The 19,568-nt window shown below is 40.9% G+C and overlaps 1 protein-coding gene across 1 annotated transcript in view; it reads right to left on the bottom strand.

The window, feature by feature from the left end:
• LOC146348097 (FRAS1-related extracellular matrix protein 1-like) overlaps positions 1-19,568 on the bottom strand; it is a 179,356-nt gene that overhangs the window by 29,253 nt on the left and 130,535 nt on the right. Inside the window, exons 24-29 of the mRNA XM_084851642.1 lie at positions 17,596-18,010; positions 14,917-15,118; positions 11,848-11,992; positions 7,476-7,605; positions 7,288-7,360; positions 1,939-2,088 (exon numbers count right to left, since the gene is read on the bottom strand). Of these exons, the coding sequence (XP_084707768.1) occupies positions 1,939-2,088; positions 7,288-7,360; positions 7,476-7,605; positions 11,848-11,992; positions 14,917-15,118; positions 17,596-18,010 (1,115 nt within the window). The remainder of the gene's footprint in view (positions 1-1,938; positions 2,089-7,287; positions 7,361-7,475; positions 7,606-11,847; positions 11,993-14,916; positions 15,119-17,595; positions 18,011-19,568) is intronic.

Raw genomic sequence — 19,568 nt, 5'->3', positions numbered from 1 at the left:
TGAGAACTCATTTCTGAAAGGGCCCAAAGCCATATGCTGCAGACAAAAGCCCAAAACAACAGTACAGCTTTTTGTGCCAGGACAGTGTCTTGCTTTCAAATTCACCAGTGCAATGTCAGCTCAGGTTTCATTTTCCACTCTAGGCATTTATAAGGACAGACCAACAAGGTTGCTGAAGATTAGGATGGAACAGCTACTTGTAAAGCAAAACTAAACTATCAAGAGTTCTCATTTTATCAAACAACCAGAAAGAAATGTATAATATATAAAAGCTTGATCACAATTTCGGGAAGAGGGCTAGTGTGATAGAGAAAGAAATAGGAAAAATAATTGCTTGGCCACATGGTGTCACTCTTGACCCAAATTTGGGTCAGTCTGTGTCATTGTCTATGGCAACTGGAAATTAGGTTTAGCATGAAAATTGCTAGGCACTCTGGGTCTCCTACAATAAATAGTGGATGGTTCATTGCAGCATAAGAATTTATACAGTCAAACATAGAGCACACTGCCTGTTACTTGTGTCTGCACTGTGTACATTTTGTAACTGTGCATTAAAAATTAAGCTAAAATAATTGTGACCAATAGTTTAAATATAAGAAGGACAGACTCTTAAAAGAAACACATTGTCCCCGAACATAATTTGACCCCAGGCATGCTGACAGTCTGAGGTCTAGTGCAGCTTCTCTTTCTTGTTCTTCACTCAATTATAAGTGATCTCTGTTAGCAGGAACACCTGTATCAGCAGCCTTCAAGAAACTCCAGTTGAAACTAACATCTAGGTCTAGATGGAGTAGGAAAAAGGAAGGGAAGTTACTCTAAGTATAGAACTCAGGTGGTTTAAAGCCGAAGAAGACTAATTGTTACTCAGGCTATAATTTAAGGTGTAGATTAACACCACAGATTAACCCACAGGCTACTCATTTTCTCCAATAATTGGAGGCGCTGCCTTCTTCTTTGTGGGTTGTGCTGTGCTTTTGGGCACCTATCAATGTGTTGTAGGAACTGCAATACACCCTCTCCTGGAAAACAACAGCGGTTATCACGGACATTAAAGGACGCTGTGATGTTAAGGGTCAGCTGTGGTTAGAAATCTGTTATTTTATGATTAAGTGGGTTGTGTCTAAACTAAAAAATAAACAAGATGCAATGCTTTTAGCCCAGCAGTACATTAAAATACTCTGCCTTCATTCTGCTTAAAAACGACATCATTTATTTCTGGGAAAGGTCCGTGTCTGAGGTTCAAAACAGAACCAATATGCTAACTACTGCCAATTTTATTTTAGAAAGATTTAAAAACAAAGATACTTCTACTTAGTGCCTGTCAAAATAAATCTATTATAACTGAAAACCTTAAAAATGCTGAACGTTAAGTCATTTTAAATGAATAAAATCAATTGAAAATACCTTTAAGAACATAAGAATATAAGAGCCATGTTGGATCAGAACAAGGGTCCATCTAGTCCAGCATTCTGTTCACACAGTGGTCTGATCCAGCATAGCTCTTCTTATGTTCTTAGGTTCCCTAAGTGACTGCAGTGCAGTCACACCACGTTAGGTAAACACGTTAGGTTTACAAGCAGTCACTCAAAATATGATCAAGTTCGGACTGTATTCTTCTGATTAGGATACAATTTTGCTTCTTTCAACCCAATCCTAAACATGACTATGCAGAACTAAGTCCACTGAAATCAACATGCCTTACTTCTAAGTAAGTGTGATAACAATTACAGTCTTTGTCCATAAAATCTATAATTCTGCTAGACACCAATTATGAGGCATGCATGGTGAACATAACTTATGGTGACTGTCCTGTTATTCTTTCTTGAAAGATATTGGACTAAAATGAGGACATGATGCCTCCATCATGCTGACTGTGGCATTTGCCTGGACCAGAAAGGCAAGGTCCTTTGTGAAGGTATATTTAAGGACTTGTCTTACCAGTCTTTGGATCTAGAATTTCAACAGTCAGTTCCCTCTTGTGTCCCAGTACAGCATTTTTAGGCTTGTTCAGTATTATTTTAAATATTTCATTGTTTTCTTCAAGTCCATCATCCTGAAGGAGGACATTCCAGATCTTGATGGAAACACCTGTCAAAAGCATAATGTCTAAATGTATAAGTCCTACATCACATTTGAAAATAGCTTTTATACTGCTCTGATGTAGGAACGTAAGAACCACCAAATTCAGTAGCTATCAGCCATGGAACACTTCAATCAGGATGTATATACTTCCTTCATATGTGCGAAATTATCACCACGGGTAATTGCAGATGTGCAACTGTAAAACCCCAATAGAAGTAGAATGCAACAAGTGCAAAGAGTTTCCAGCATAGAGGTTTTTTGGATGGAATACTTCCTTCATACAAACAGTATACACATGCAGATTGATTAACACTACAAGGCCCAATTTGTCATTCCATGTCAACCTCTTAACTTCCACAAGACACCTGCTTCCTGACACATTTTTACTGCTTTGCCCAATTGGAAACATCATGGCTTACTCACTAGTGGAGCAATTATGTGCTATTATCTGAAGAACTATTGAGGTTTTTTGCAACCTTCAAAATCCATGCCCCCATGGGAATACAGTTCTAACAGTATTTTAATTTTTGTTAACATTTACTAAGATTAAATATAAGTTCGTCAAACCAGATCATTTTCATAGAATACTGTATTTTGGGTAAAAGAAATGAAGGAAGTATTGAGCACTGGAATTAAGAAGAAGGAAATCACAGAGGAAGATTTCACTAGACTCATATTGGCAGTAACTTGGCAGAAAAGGAGAACAATAAGGCTTCTAAACATCAAGGGTGCCCAGACTTTTACATTCCTTCTCTCCATTATTGTTTACTTTTCCCCTGCCCTGCAAGAACTTCTCCACCTGGAGCGCCAAACTGTCTGAACATGAGCCCATTTCATTCTATGAAATGCATCTAAACCCAGCAGATGATTGTGTGATATCCTTAAGCCCAACTTCTAATATACTATTGCCATGAAGAATTCCTATAGCGCAGTTTTCAAAGCACAATACTGGCATCAGTTCCACCGAATAGAATCAGGCAAGCACTATGGGAGCAATTTTAGGATTGTAGGATCCAGATGATGTTTTATTCCCATCCTGGGCTCCAGTTCAACAAAGTACTTAACCACATGCTTAAGTCCTATCAGGATTGTGCTACAATGTAGAATATATATATATATATATATATATATATATATATATAAATAATTTCTTTACTTACAGTAAATGGAGAGGGACACCCAAAACCCCTCCAACAACAATGAAATTATATTCAAAAGCAAACTCATTCAAAAATGCTTGCATTGTTGTATTGCAAGTTAATGGGCAAAAAGAAACATTTTAGAACTCTAAAAGAAAGAACTCTGAAGAGGAAGACAACCCACCCTCTTTTGCCCTCCCTCTTCTTTCAAGCACTTATTTGGCAGGAAAGAAGTTTGTACTGCTAAATCCTCATTTTACAGAGTACAGAGTACAGTTGAAAAGATTGAAAGTATAGTAATATTTTTCCTGCCTGTTTTGGCACAGAGAAGCTTATTTTAAGACAGAAATCATTTATAATGGAAAAAACAAAGCTGCTTACATGTGAATTTGTAGGTATCTACATTGCCCCTGTGGATCAAACAGCAGTGTTGGGATGAATTAGAATGGGTAGATAGCATAGGCGAAAGGGCTAAACAATTTCTCCCTCCATGCTAGTGGTCTTATTAATGTTTGGAGCCCACCATAGATCTATTAGAGTAAGAACAAAAAGACTGGGAGATATGATCGCAGGTCTCCTGCATCATGTGGTTCAGTGTGATTAGTCACACATTTGGAAGCATGTATGTTTGCAGGACTGAATGCTAGAAGGTTATAGCATTTTGAGAGATGCTCAGGTGCTTGAATCTACTCTTTTGATGAGTATGCAGTTATATTTCAGAGGATGTCCATGTTCCAGAGCATGCATATGAGCACTAGAGATGTCAGAGAAATCCATTGGGGTAGTGGAGTTCAACAAGTTTTCTTAGGCAAGGTCCACCAGTCTCCATTTTGGTTCTCTCTGCAGTGCCCGACTTGATTTGCAGCGAGTTGGGCCAGTTTGTGGATTTTCCTGGAATTTTGCAAAATATTTTTTGAAAGGTTCTGCAATTTGCATAGATTTCTGAGCAATTTGCACAAATTATGACTGAATTTGTACAGATGTGCGCAAATTGTGGACCCGCCCCTACCACCGTGCAAAAAAGCCTGCAGCTTGGCTCGCAGACATAAATCAAGTTGTACATGTCGTGGAACCCTGTTGAGCCAAAAAAAGAACCAGATTTCCCAGTGACAGAAATCCCTAATAAGCACTATAGTTCCCTTCTGTCCACTGTGGATGCTTGGTATAAATCAAGAAAATCTAGACTTTCTATTGATAAGGTGGGAATATGTGACTCAAGGACAGGCTGTAGCTCAGTGGTAGAGCACATGTTTTGCATGCAGAAAGTCCTGGGTTCAATCTCTGCATCTACAAGTAGGGTTGGGAAATCTCCTGCCTGAAAGCTGCTGCCAGTCAGTGTTGACAATACTGGGCTAGATAGACCAATGGTATAAAGCAGCTTCCTAGGTTCCTATGAGAAGGCATCAGAGAACAAAAATTACAGATAAGCAACTTTCCCACCCACTCTGTTTTGTCACTGTGTAGTCCCCACATTTGGAAGCAGGTATAGAAGGCTGTGTCCTGTTGACAAGGAAGCTCAGGTGCTGATTATTCTGAAGAAGTCAGGTAAATATAACCCCTTATGCTCTGTGTCTTTTCCTTTCCTCCTAAATCTATCAACTTCTACTCCATCTACATGAATCCATTGGGTGAGGTGCCATCAATATGTGGATGACCCCCAGGCCCCAGCAATATTTCTCTTTCCCATCAGACTCAGTCGAGGCACTGGAAGTGCTGAACTGCTTCCTGGAATCAGTAATGGACTGGATGAGGGACCATAAGCAAAAACTCAGTCCCCATAGAACAGAGGTTCTGTGGGTTGGTGGATTATCTGTTTAGGTGGGTTTATGAGCTGAACATGAGTGAGGCAGCAGTGTGATGCAGCTGCAGAAAGGCTGCAAACCCAAGATCCTTTTCACAGGTTTTATTGCCAAGCAAGGTATTCCCTATCCGATACCTATGCATTGGATTAGTTTGCATTACATTTGTCTCTGCTGAATTTCATTCTGTCAGGGAGCCCCACACACAAATAATGAAATAACCCATCAAAATTCTCTCTGGACCAGCTGCCCTATGTTTCACTGAAGTCATCATATTTCAGGCTAATGGCCATGATCCACAGAGGTCCACAGAGGTGAATAAGGCATGTACAAATATCCAAGCTTTTTCCCTAGCTACTCTTTACCAGTTGCATATACAAAAGTCCTCTTTATATTTTCAAAAGAGTAAAATGTCATGCAGTTCTCATTTGAGCACTTGTGGATCATGGCCAAAGGATTTTAGATTTTAGATTAAGGTGTTAATGACATTGGAATAAAAATCTTTCCTACTGAAATACCAATTTAATTAACAGTGCTCAAGCCTGTTCTAGGACAAAATTATCACTGATGAAACAGGAAGAATACACACCTGTCTTATGAGCAGACAGTGCCAACAAAGCAAGAAAGAAAGAAAGAAAGAAAGAAAGAAAGAAAGAAGTTAAAATTAGCTAATAGTAGAATGATGAGCCCCATCTAGCCATCTACAGCATGGTGGTGTCAAAAATTACATCATTGTCAAGTGTTAACTTGGTAACGGTTCAGTGAAGGAACTCAGCAATTAGCCAACAGCTTCCATAGAAAAACATTGATTTTGCTGTAAATAAGTAACACCAGTGTGGTAACTGTTATGTGAAGCTAATAAAACTGGCACCTGGCACATGGGGTGATTTGGATGTCAGCTGTGAACCAAAAATCTTAGTAGCAAGACTTCTAGCAGCAGCAACCTTTCAGTTAGATGCATGCTTTCATTCACAATAAATCAAGTGGACCACAATACAAAGTGATACAGTGTTAATTCACCTCCCCTCAACCTAGTTCTCGCCACATATTTTTGACTGCAACTGCCATCATCCCCTTGATCATTGACTGTTCTGGCTGGGGCTGATGGGAGCTGTAGTCCATAACATCTGGTAGGAAACCAGGTTGGGGGGAAAGTGGCATAAAGGAACTCATAGGGTGTCATCTCAGAGCTATGTAAACGTGAATCAAGAAATGCCCAAGTTGAATTCTGCTTCTGCCATCGATGCCATTCCGTGAGCCTTAGGCAAACCTTGCCACCTTCATATCCAGGCCTGGTGTTGTTAGGTCAGCAAGGGCAGGCAGCTGCCAAGGGCCCAGTAGGTTCAAAAGGACCCAGCCGGCTGTGCCCCTGCTGCTGCTGCTGCTCCGTCTCCTCCTCTTGCCCAGCTGGACCCGCTGGCAAAAGGAAGCACCGCAGCAGCCAGCCAGACAAGCCTGCAGGGCCCACACTGCTCCATTTCAATTTTCAAAATAAGCTTTAAAAAAAACAAAACAAAACACCTTGCATTTGAGCAGCACCAGTCTGAACCAATGAGACACTGCCTTTGGAGGGAGGATGACCAATGAGGGCAGAAGAGCAGTGAAACGATTCACCTGGCCAAAAATGTAACCTGAACATGTACATTATCTTCCGTATTATCTTATCCATGAGAAGAATAGGCCTTTGTTCTTTAAACTCCTGGCAACAAGTACCATGTAAAGTTAACTATGGAAGTCTGTACGTATGGAAAAATTTGATTTGTAATCTATGCTTTTTCAGGAAACGTCTGACCAGGAAATTGCAGTTCCTTATGGTCATGAAGTGTCTACATGGATGAATACTTCACATATAATGCTATATAAACAAATGCAGAAATTACACTGAACGTTCTCCTGGCGAGGCAAATGTTATGTAGAGTCCACCCCTGAGTTCAGGGAGGGCAAATTTATATCTACCAACTGCTTACCACAGAAACTGGACGCTATGTGAACTTGGCTAGAGTGCTGGACTAGGAGCTGGGAGATCCGGGTTCTAGTCCCCACTCAGCCACGGAAGCTAACTGGGTGACTCTGGGCCAGTTGCAGACTCTCAGCCCAATCTACCTCACAGGGTTGTTGTTGTGAGGATAAAATGGAGAGGAGGAGGATTATGTATGCCGCCCTGGGTTCCTTAAAGAGGAAAAAAAGGCGGGATATAAATGTAACAAATAAATGTAATAAATAAAAGACTTTACCTCTAATGCAAACATTTAAAATGGCTGCCTTACCAGGATCAAACTGCACTAATCTTGCTGTACTGTGTTTGAAGTCCAAGCCCACTCTAGCTGACACTTCTTGGACCTTAAAAACAACACACCATTATGAAACATTAGATCATTACCAAGTTATGGTTTGCCTTCTTGCTTAACATATATCAACAGAAACATTCAAATATTTAGTTCATTTCATATCTCACCTTTATTCCAACAAATGATGGTTCTGCACTCCTTCCTGTTCTTAGAAGTTTGACAGGAAGCGTTCCAATGCTTTCACAGACACGGTAGCATGTTTCTGCCAGTTCTATACGGGACCATTTTATTTCAAGACTTATGGTGAAACAGAATTTTTTAAAAAATGTTATACTGAAGCCACAAAGATAGTTGTGCCTCTAATTAAAATAACTACAGTTATTAATAAGAATAATCCTCATTTAGTTTGTGTAGTTACTTTGCAGTTACTTTACAGCAGGGGTGGGCAACTTGTGGCCTTCCAGATCTTTTGGCCTACAACTCTCATCAGCCCTCTCCAACATAGTCAATGGAGAGGGATTATAGGAGTTGTAGGCCGCCAAAAATATCTGGAGGGCCATAAGTTGCCCAGTCCTGCTTTATAGGAGTTTAGGAACTGAATGTTGTGGAGGGGGGTGGGGGAACTTTGCTACCTCACCAAGCTATCTTCCCAGAAACATGGGGATTATTGAGGTCAAAACTCTTTCCCCTGAACACAGTCATGCAGATAACACTGACTTCTATCACACTGCTTGCCCTATATACATTTCCTTGGGAGGAATGACCCTCAAAAGGTATTTGGAGATTAGCGTAGCCTCCAGACATTGAACCTGGACATAAAGTAGATTTGAGTCTTCATATCACCCATAAGCATGCAATGAAATTCTTATAACTCCTTGCTGCATTAAACGTGTGTACGAATGGACACTTAAAAGTGTGCTGAGGGATGTACTTAAAATTGTCTTAAGAATTGCTCGCTAAATCATAGTCACAGGGTGCATATTCCTGGGAAAAACAGCAGACATTTTATCTATAGCCATTATTCTTCTATCTACTTTGAATTGAGGATTGTGAAGGCCCAAGACTCTTGCTGTACCCTGCAAAGATACGGAGCACATGAATATATGAAGTTCCCTTATGCTCATCCAGTCCATCTACCAGCCTGCCAAGTAATGTCTATTTGGACTTGAAGTGGCTGTCTAAAATTGCAGGGCACTTTCCCAGCCCTCCTACATGAGATCCTTTTAAACTAGGGATTTGATCCGCAGACCTTATGGATACAAAGCATGTGCTCTTGCACTGATATTTTGGTGAAGGTACTATGGTCTAAAAAGGTAAAGGTGTCCCCAACCAGTCGTGTCCGACTCTAGGGTGTGGTGCTCATCTCCATTTCTAAGCCGAAGAGCCAGCGCTGTCCAAAGACGCTTCCGTGGTCATGTGGCCGGCATGACTGAACACCAAGGTGCACGGAACGCTGTTACCTATCCCACCAAAGCGGTACCTATTTATCTACTTGCAATGTCTTGCTTTCAAACTGCTAGGTTGGCAGGAGCTGGGACTGAAGACGGGAGCTCACTCCGTCACGCGGCACTTCGGTCTGACTCTGGAACTGCTGTCCTGCCAACCTTCCGGTCTGCAATTCAGCGTCTTAACCACTAAGCCACCGTGGCCCCTTACTATGCTCTAGCAAATGCTCAATTGCAAAGAATAGTGCCTGTATTTATTTGTATATCTGAGCTTAAAAAAGAAGTAGTTGGTTTTGCACTATACCCTAACATATCTAGCCATTTGGCATGTAATTTTTAAAAATTAGATTTAAATTCAACTTGTTGGATCCTCAAAGCTGTTTATAACATTTCAAAATGCAACTTGCAGTTCTGCTGTAGCTCATTGCTCCACAAGATCTTATTATATATTCCTCTTCCAACATTCTGAGACAGAACAAAGAAAATGTCCATGTAAAACATAATCCTTTCAGCTTGACAGTGTTTTTCTAAGACATACTTGTATGTTTCTAAATGAGCAGCATACTTAGACATCACCTTCAAGACTGCTGTTCACCTGGGACTGCAAAACAATTTTAATATCCCAGGAACAAAAAGCAGTAACCAGGTACTGTTCTGCTTCTGATGTGTTTCCACTGGTATGAGGGCTGGCTCTCCCATGAGGCGGGCTGAATCCCACTGCCTCAGGCAGCAGAAGAGTGGTGAAAGGAAGTCGGCACACATGGCAGCAGCGGCGTGAGCATGCTCTCCCACTTCAGGCAGCGAGAGAGCTTGTGCCAGCACTGGTTGTTGGTAGGTTTAGAATGGCTGTTGTCTGGATGGCGCATACTCTACTAATTCCTTTCCTTCCAGGGTTTCTGATCCCATTTTATTTTCAATATTTATGAATTCCCTTTCTTCCCCATCGTATATTCATCCCCTGATATATGAACAACTACAGATTTAAGAGGCCATGGTAATGATTTATCTATTCTTATTCTTTGAGACTTTAATAAATAACAAAAACAACAAGCAGCAAAACCAGGCTAACATTTGGCTTTCAGGCTCTGTTTCCTAATGCAAACTGTGTTCCCTCCACTTGAAATACAACTTCCCAGTCATTTCTGAGTTGTTTCAGAAGCAATAAAACTGCACCTTGCATAGAATTTAAAATCATTATTCTGCAGAGATGTTAAAATGTTTTGGGTGGCAAATGGGAAGTTAGTGGGAGAAGAAATAAGTATAAAAGGCATGCACAGACAGCATTTTCTCAGGTTCTTGACAGCATATTGTACTACAGAATCAGGAACTTTGAAGCATCCCTGGTGAAGATTATTTTCCCCTCACTTCAGGGACATAGTGTCATGCAGACCATACATGGTGTGTTTGCCATTCCCTATCACAGCAGTGGGGAACCTCTTTCAGCCTGAGAGTGAAATTCAATTTTGGGGAAACTCCTGGGACCCCTGGGCAGGGCCAAGATGCAAAGTATACAAGCATATTTTGTGTAAAGTGCTCACTGCCAGTGACTAAGTCTTAAAAGAGGCATTTCAACCCTTTCTGAATGGGGGGAAAACTGCACAAAAGCTGGGAAGCCACCCAACAATTGGTGGTATAAGAGGAAGAGGTATGGCCAGCTGGGGAACCCCAAAGGGGCCAGACTGGGCCAGATTGGAACCCTAGGCCAGAGGGTCTCCACTCCTGCCCTACAAGCTGAGTAGACAAAAAGAGGCCCAGCATGGAGAATAGCACTCACATTATATCAGCAAAGCAGTGAAAGACTTCATCTGATCCTTAAAATGAATTGTCTGGACTGCAGCTCCCATCACTCTCAGCCAGCAATGGACTGCTGGCTGGGAATTATGGGAGTTGCACTACAAGATATCTGGCAGACACCAGGTTGGGAAAGGCTGATCTAGACATTCTGTTAGCGATAGCTCTCACATTATGATGTCCCTCATTATGAATATCCTTGCTGCTAAACCCTGTTCAGTCGTTCAAAAAAGGGTTAACAGAAACACGTGAGGAAAATGAGCTCTTCAGCTCTGCTCCTGTCCTCCATCACATTTGTTGCTCTGTACTTGTAGAAGGCAACTGTCTGAAGAGGGAAGCCTCCTGTCCTCATGGGAGCTCTTCATGCAAGCCAGAATCAATGTGTGCTTTTTCTCAGCATTCTGGCTCATGTGGTGAGCCCCCACAGATAGGAAGCTCTCCTCTTCAGACAGTCACTCTCCAGGAGTACAGAGCAGCAAACGTGATGGTGGAGAGGAGCAGGGCTGTAGTGTTCATTCTCCTCACGCATTGCTGTTGGCCCTTTTTTGAATGCCTGAACAGTGCTTAAGACTCGCGTATGCTCCCAAATATTTGTGTATTGCTAGCCAAGGTCCAACTGCACACTGTGTGAGAATATGAATGATGGGAGGTGGTTGGAAGCTCAAACAACTCACACAACGTTTCCTACTCTCTGTGTTCCGAGAAGCAGAAAAAGAGTTCTGATGTTATTTATTATGACTATGATTCTCAAACCATTTCCTCCACCAAAATCAGTTCTAGTATTTAACACAGGTTCTTTGCCTACTAGGAAACCTTTGTTCTTTCAACAGTTCTGCCACATATCGGGTGGGTGACATCTCTAGTTTCCCATCCTATCCCTTGGCTTTTTCCCCCGTACTGAAAAACAAATGTGGTTAGTCAGCACTTCACAACAGACTTGCCTTCTTTTGCTGTAATAATAATACAGACTCAGAGGGCACAAAAACATTTTATAATGCTTTTGTGCTTTTCACTTGACTTGATTTATATTGATATAAGCAAGATCCTAACCGGGGAGAGACTCACAAACCAAAAGCACTAAACCCTCACAGTGGAATGTATACCACAGAACTGACAAGTTCCTTCTACCACAACACTAACAGAGATATATGTATTATCTTGAATCATTTCCCCTTGCAATGTTAAACACTGAGCCCCAATAAAGCTGTACTGAGTGGAATACTTTAAAGGACAGGTTCTCACATACTATAATTTTAGAAGCCTTTTCTCATTAAATACACTGACCCTGACTCTTGACACTTACATTTCTGGAACTATTGTATTGCCTGCTTTATCCGAGACATCAAATTCGAAGCTATCTGAAGTTACCTCAGTGGAGGGATTTATGATGTATCGAATGTTATGCTGGTTTAAATCATCTTGAGTAAAAGAGTTCTGCAGAAAACCACCTGTAGGACAGAGAGAGACACACAGAGAGAGAACGCGCTCAGTAGTATACAAAGCATAGGTTTTTCTATATAGGGGAGATATATATATATATATATATATATATATATATATATATATATGAAGCCTTGCCTTCACAATACGACATTTATCTATGACTCCTAACTCTTTGAAACTCAAACCATTTTAAGCTGTCTAACCTTATTCAGGATAATTATTTCCGTCACATTAAAAATGACAGCTTGGAGACAAGGCAACTTTTCAAACAAATGTTTTAAGACAGTATTCTAGGCTGCAGAGGCTGGCAAATGTTAATTACATTATTAGATAAACAGTGAGTCAGATAATTGCTGTGTTGTACTAAAAAGGAAGCTTGTTGGAAACAACATTGTGTCATGCATTTATTTTAAATGTAAAGGCTACAAGCTCATATGTGAATTATATTTTTATACAGCCATAGAAGGTTGCATTTTACAGGCCAGTGCACGTACTACTATTTTGAATGATTTTGTGGATGGAAGGATCTGTTTTATTAATTTACAGTAAACCCTATGCATGCTTACTCAGAAGTAAGTCCCATTGTTTTCAGTGTGCATAGGAATCCACCCTTACTTGTTTATTACATTTGTTTCCTATTTTTCCCCAAACAGCTCAGGGTGGGGTCCAGAGAGTTAATGCACTTATTCAGAAGTGGCCCTGCCATTCAGCAGGGTGAAGCAACCTCACTCAGTCAGAATCATGAGAAGGATTTTTAAAAAAAACTTTTATTGTAAATTAGCCAGAGATTTTTTTTGTTAATAGCAAATATACATATTGGGTTGCATCCAGTGTTTGCTCCTGCCAACAGGAGCAGTCCTTGAGTAGGGATACACACAGAACGTTTTGGCAGAAAGTGGGAGAAAGTCAATTTTCACTGATTCCCCCTCCACTGCAGCCCCCAGCATACTCTTCCAGAAGATTCTCCAACCCTTGGGAGCTGATTTTGGGGTGAATAAGGGACTGCAGGGGGAGGAGTAACTGGAGAAAATTGACTCCTCTCCCAGTCCCATTTCAGAGGAAATGCACCACTGGATCAGAAGCCTTCCACAGACAGAAGGAAGCCTTCCACTCATGGGAGGCAAATTCTGCATCCAACCCATTATAAATTAATAAATTAATTAAGTTAAAAGGGGGATAGTGAAGGCAGCAATTAGAGCTTTTCTACATGAGGAATATTGTGCACTCATGATTCCTTACTCATGGTTGTTCATGGGTTCTTTAGGCAACAATGTAATCCTCCAGTTTCACTTCTGGTTTTTTAAGAACACTTTCCTGGGTTTTTTTAGAGTGGGAAAAATGGAGTATTATTTCTGAAAGTGAAAGAAAAGATATTTTCCTACTTTTGTATTTGCACTATTCTGTAATGGCACAGTGTCACCTAGAGGTTAAGTAGTGGAAAAGCAGGACAGGAAAATCTCTTTGTGTAGAGTTTGGATCTCAATTCTGCCACGAAACTGAAAGTAGATACAGTGATTAACAGCCTTGTGTAGAAAAGCTCTTAGTGTCTGGTGCAGAAAGGACATGCTGGCCCAGGGAGAAGGGGCATCTGTCTTCTGCTTTGATCAGCCAAATGTTTTGGACCAGCACTGTATGTTTTCCTCTGAGGTGGGTGAACCTTCAAGAGAATGACTGGTCCAAGAACATCTAGTAAGTTTCATGCTGAGGCATGCTGTACTAGAAAGAAAGCTTGTTGTTCTGGGCTGGGCAAGTATAGGATATGGCAGATTTTGTGCTGGTGTAGTGGCAGGGAATCTTCTCCCCTCGCATGTGTGGAGTATAAAGTTACTCTCCTCAGGTTTTTATTTTTATTACTGTCATGTAAGCATCTTACAAATATTGATGTTCTCATATTTGTTTTCTATATTTGAATATATTTATTCCCTGTCTTATCACATTTTTTTTGAGACAGCTTACATCGTTAAGACCAAATTAAAATTATAAATATCCTTATGAAATTTACCAATTTGGGGCAACTCAATAACTTTTCCTTGGCGCATGTTTTAGATTTATTCCCCATGATCTTCGCTTTTGAGGACGCAATCCTATCAGGAGGGCTGTAAGCCTCCAAACTTAAGCTTATGGCCATTCAGTGCAGAGCGGGAAGAGTGGCAGAGGTCATCTTCAGCTCTGCGTTCTTCCTGCTCTGCATTTTGGCTAGACAGGCTTTTTGCCCATCTAGCTGGTGCTCTGCAGAGTGGGAAGGAGGCTGGGGTGTGGGCAGGCTGGGGATACATTGTACTCCCCAGTCGCCCCCCTGCCCACCGGCACACCCCCTTTTCATCTTCTCCAAGGTCGCCTTTCCCTCCTCGCTCTGAGGTCGTGGGAGGAGGAGGGGGTGGGGAGCTCGGATTCCTGGCTCCAAAGTTGAAACACTGTTTTCAACCCCAGATCCAGGCATCTAAACCATTTTATGGCCCCACAAACTCTGTCTTGGGGCCATAGGATTGCTCCCTCCGTCATTTTCCTTTTTTCCCTTCTTCTTTTTTTTGCATTTTCTTAACTATGACCATCACATGGTCGGAGGTGGTGGTGGTGAGAGATTTCAACCTGGACAACTTGTTTCAAACATAGGTACACCTTGAAAACATAGAATGACGTAGAGAGCCACAGTTCTTCTGGAGTGTAATCCTATGCATGTCTGCTAAGAAATAAGTCATATTAATTTCAATGGAGCTTACTCCCAGATAAGTGCGCACAGGATTGCATCCCAGGCCTTTACTCATATACATACTTACCTGGAAGAAAGTCCCATTGAACTCAATTCTGAGAAGACATGTATAGGATTGCAGTGTTAGTTACATAAAACAAGAGGGTTCTGTGAGCAATAATTTATTTATTTTTTTGTATTTCAAGATCTTACATTTTAGAGTTCAAAGAAATAAAATACCTCCTCTTGGGTTTTCAAGATACCCAAAGAAAGGATGCCGCCGAACACTAAAGATGAGATCCTCATCTCTACTATCAGCATCAGTGATTTTCAGGTTGTGAGCAGTGACAGGGATTGCAAACCTCCCATCTTTCAGGGTCTGTATGGTGGTTGGGCTTGACTTTACAAGGAGCTTTGGAGCCATTTTATCTTGACGTTCCACCTGTTGGTCAGACAAGAGAGAAGGGGATAATTTGTCCATTCATACATTGTGTTCAAGTTGGATATTAAACATCAGATTTGAAATTGCATTTTGCTTTACTGAATATTTGATTCAGCTGCATGGAAGTGCAAGACACTCCTGCTTATCACGCATGTCATTTTGCTATTGTCTGCTAGATTACAATTCGGGAAATAGACAAAATAGAGTGATAATTTGTCTGTTCTATGAAGGAGTTCCATACATTTGTAGGGTTCTAATATAGGGACTTCTATCTCCTCCATTCCCCACTTATTAAGGCAGATCTAGAATCTGGGGTTTCATGTGAGCTCCTATCCATGCAACCAGGACAATGGTTCATATCATTCTATGCAGTCATTCTAAAAAGAAGGAATGGTGGGCAGGTGGCAATAAATGAAGGGAGGGATTCTTAGGCTTTCTATAAACAACAGACAAGGAGCTGGTGAAATTTCAGGAAGATTTTCACGGGGCATACTGTTGGAATTCCCAACGATGATATTCTTGGGAACCAGGAGGGGAGAGGCTACAGCCAGATGTTGCATTATGATGGATTGCCAGATCAGGTTTGCTGACTGGGGAAAAGGAAGTGAGGAGAGGAACAAGTTGCAAAGGAACTGACAATGGAAAGTACAAGCTTTTCAGGATGCAAAACATTTTTTTATTATTAAAGTATGCCAGCCTCCTGCAGCATGGGTCATGCTCTTTCAGACATTTAGCTGACTGGCAGTTTCATTCTGAAATTAGACCAGAGAAGGGGAATTACACTATTTCAGTCCACTGCAATGATGTGCAGTCCCCAAAGAAAGAACAAAACTGCCCTCCCTGTCAACACCAGTGTAATTCAGCCAAGTGTTGAGTTTTATACCACTGAGATACTCATCCATCCAAACTTTCTTCACCTGTTCTGATAATTCACTCTCCTCTGGGACATACACCTTCATGCCACTGTCCAACCAATTAGTTGCTTGACTGACTGCATTCTGCAAACCTTAAGTGATGGTTCCCTATCTGACATCTTATGACAACTGATTAGTAAACTAGGCCATGAGTTTTAAGAAACATGCAATTTAGGAGCTACTTCCCATTAACACTTCATGTGCCAAAACTGCAACTCTTCTAGAAAGGCATTGTTGATTTTAATCATAAGGCAATGAAGACAGCTCTTTATAGTGACTCTGCATACTTACTTTGAGTAAGTTACATCAAATTCAGTGGGACTTACTTCTAAGTAAAAATGCAACAGATCGGGCTGTACACATCATTGCTGTTGACAACAAACAGAAATCCCTATTGCACATTTTATCACATAGATAGAAGCATATCTATCTTCTCCCAAGACTGCTCAACAAACCATGACAAAAATAGTTTGTTCAAAAGACACCCCTAAAACAGGAATACTAATAGCCACAATAGGTGACAGCCTAAATAGCTTGAGCATCCTCTCAGGTTTAGGAGGTTTTGACTATAGTTAGGTGCAGCAAGGGAGCAGTTAAATGTCATTTAGAATTTGACTGCATTTGGTCGGGAACACACACTCACATGAGAGCTGGTCAAACCAATCTTTCCGAAACACTGATTTCTGAACTTTTGCCAGAGGTGTCTCTCTCTGGTGGCCACAGAGGTGGATTTACCAGACATGTTAAGCCCTTCAGTCCTGAATTAGCAGTTAAATGTGTACCCAACATCAAAGAGTAGGTTTAAAGGCATGGAGCTAAATTTCACAGGTAAACTGCAGCACTTAAAAACACAGCTGAGAGGTTTGTTCCATGGAAATCAGACAGGCAATTCATGCAACCAGTTTAGGGTCTTGTTTTGGATGTTCCCTTCATCTATTATTATTATTATTATTATTATTATTATTATTATTATTATTATTATTATTATTATTATATGACACTGATTATGAATGAGTAAAGCAGGTCCACTGAACATTTTTTTGGTCTGTATCCTGGTTGGTATTATCACTGCAACCCTTCAAAAAGATTGTTTGTGGTTTGAGAAATCTGATGAGGAAGAAGACTCCCATGCTGGTAATGAAGAGAGAATTTTGGCACAAAACTATGACAAAATATAGGGGGGAGGGAAAGGAACATGCCAAAATTTCCTCTTGAATGGAATTTTTACAGGCACACGAGTCTGCCCTCTTGACTCTGCTCCTGTAATAAATTGGGCCCACGTCAGAGAGCTTTGATAACCATTTTCAACCAAGATGGTATCCTAGCTGCAGGCCTGGTTAGAATATAATGTCTCACTTCTGACACGGTAAATTCACCATAAGATTATTTCTTAGGAATACACCCCAATGTGGTGGTACATGCTGCTTACTGTATCAGGCAGCCTCTTTGTTCTCAACTTTTCCCCTGAAATGGTAAATGCTAACTGTTATTTCATGGGTAGCTGAATCATAAGACATATTTACCCTGTATAGAGGGAAGAAATACTTTCATGTCTATACATACCTGTATTATAAATTCTATGGGGTCATCTCTCAATTGTCCATTGACCAAAACTCCATTATTAACTTTGTCTGTAGCTATAAATGAGAATTTATCAAAGTGTCCGGCTCCTCCATTATGATTGTAGTACACTTTTGTATTATCCACATCCAACTGTGTAAATTGCCCCCAGTGTATGGCAGTCTCTTCCATATATAAATGACCATATTGTGGATACTGTGTGATGATATAGGTGAGGTTTTTTACTGGACTATCTACATCCATAAGCTGAAGAACATCTGGAGTTAAAAATCCTTTACTACCCTCCACAATATGGAGACCTTTGTTATGAAGTAGCGTAGGTGGAATCTGGTCAGTGTGCTCAATGTTCAATTTTAGCAGGCCTTTTTTCTCCATATGACCATTACTGATGGTAAAACTATTTCAGAAAAAAAGAGGGAGATTATTTATTATTACTACAGTACCATTGTTACACATGGCATTAGACAGAGTTGAATGTTTCTAGGTTTGGGGGGCAAGACACTCTCAATGGGCTCCCTATCTGAGTGCACCCACCTTCTCCTCACCACTACTATTGCTACTGCTCATTCACTTTCCTTTTTCTCTGAGTCTAGTCAGCATCACTTCACTGCTCCTTTTACTTTCTCCTCTCAATGGTTGCTCACTTGGAAAGGGCAGGTGACCAGGCTAAAATAGCAAGGACGAGCAACAGCAGGGTCAGGGGCCTCTAGGGATTGACAGTGGGCCCACTTCAAATGAATGGGTCTCGGCAAGTGTCCAGTGATGCTGACCTCTGACACCTGTCTTGGGAATGGGCTCTGAGTTTGAAGAGCTTACGATCAGGAATTGGACAAAAGGAAGAAGATGTAAGAGAACTCAGTCAGGGAGCTCATGGCACCAGCTTCTGAAGGGACCATGAGTCAGCCTGAGAGAACTCTGTTGTAACTGTTGTTTGTTTTAGTATTTTAAAATTATAAACTGCCTTGGGTGCCTTAGCAGAAATGTGGTATATAAATGTACTTCATAAACAGATACATGAAATGTCCCACATTCCTCTGGGAATTCTTGGCATCTCTGTGCAAAGTATTTTTAAGCTGTGTCAAAATCATTCTCAATGTTTCTCATTTTTATTCCATTACTAGAACCGCAAATGATTTTTCAGCCCACGTTTTGTTCCCTCTGTTGACATTTTCAGCAAGCTTGAAGGCACGTTTAACATTCTGCAATGACATCACCACTCCACTATGTGCCATGTGGAGCACTGCACATGAATGGCTGATGGACCACACCTGACAGTGTTTACAGAAGTAGGAGCTGAAGAGAAAGCGCAGAAGCAGTGACAGAAAATGCATACAGCATTAAATAGCCTGGAGTCTTATAGTGTAATCTCTTTCAAAAGTCAAGGACCAGGGTGTAAGGGAGAACTGTGTGAATAGAGTATGGCAGGAACTGCTGTTTATGCAGCAAGCATTGAAGTCTGACTATGAAGGAAATAAAATAATGCTGAAAGTTTCAGTGGAGACAGTGGAATTTCAGGTAAGTATGTTATTTCTTTTTTCAAATACATTTCTCTGAAACCTAAAATTTTGGTTCAAATAATATAAAATAGCCACAATGTAAATAGTCTAGAGTAAGGGTGGGCAACCTTGGCCCCTCATGGCTGCACTTCTGCTGCCACCGCCATGGGACCAAAATTGGGACCAAAATTGGTGGTGGCAAAAACAGCAGTGGTTTGCCCATAGACTGCATGTTGCCCACCCCTGGTCTACAGACTGAACTGTGATCTAGGATTTTCCCAGTTCAAATCTTGGCTTCTGCCACAAATTCATTAGGTGACCATAGGTATATACTACAGTCTCTCAGCCTCAACTGACCATCTGCAAAATGGGTATAATACCAATCTACCTGACAGGGCTGTTGTAACGTTTATTCTGATAATAAATGGGGTTATTTCAGTGAACCCTATACTCATTTAC

The sequence above is a fragment of the Heloderma suspectum genome, chromosome 4 (genome assembly GCF_057233095.1).
Source record: "Heloderma suspectum isolate Gila_16-S chromosome 4, 16-S_ref, whole genome shotgun sequence".
Taxonomy (NCBI): domain Eukaryota; kingdom Metazoa; phylum Chordata; class Lepidosauria; order Squamata; family Helodermatidae; genus Heloderma; species Heloderma suspectum.
Note: the sequence above shows the minus strand (reverse complement) of the source record. Positions and strands in the feature narration are given on the sequence as shown.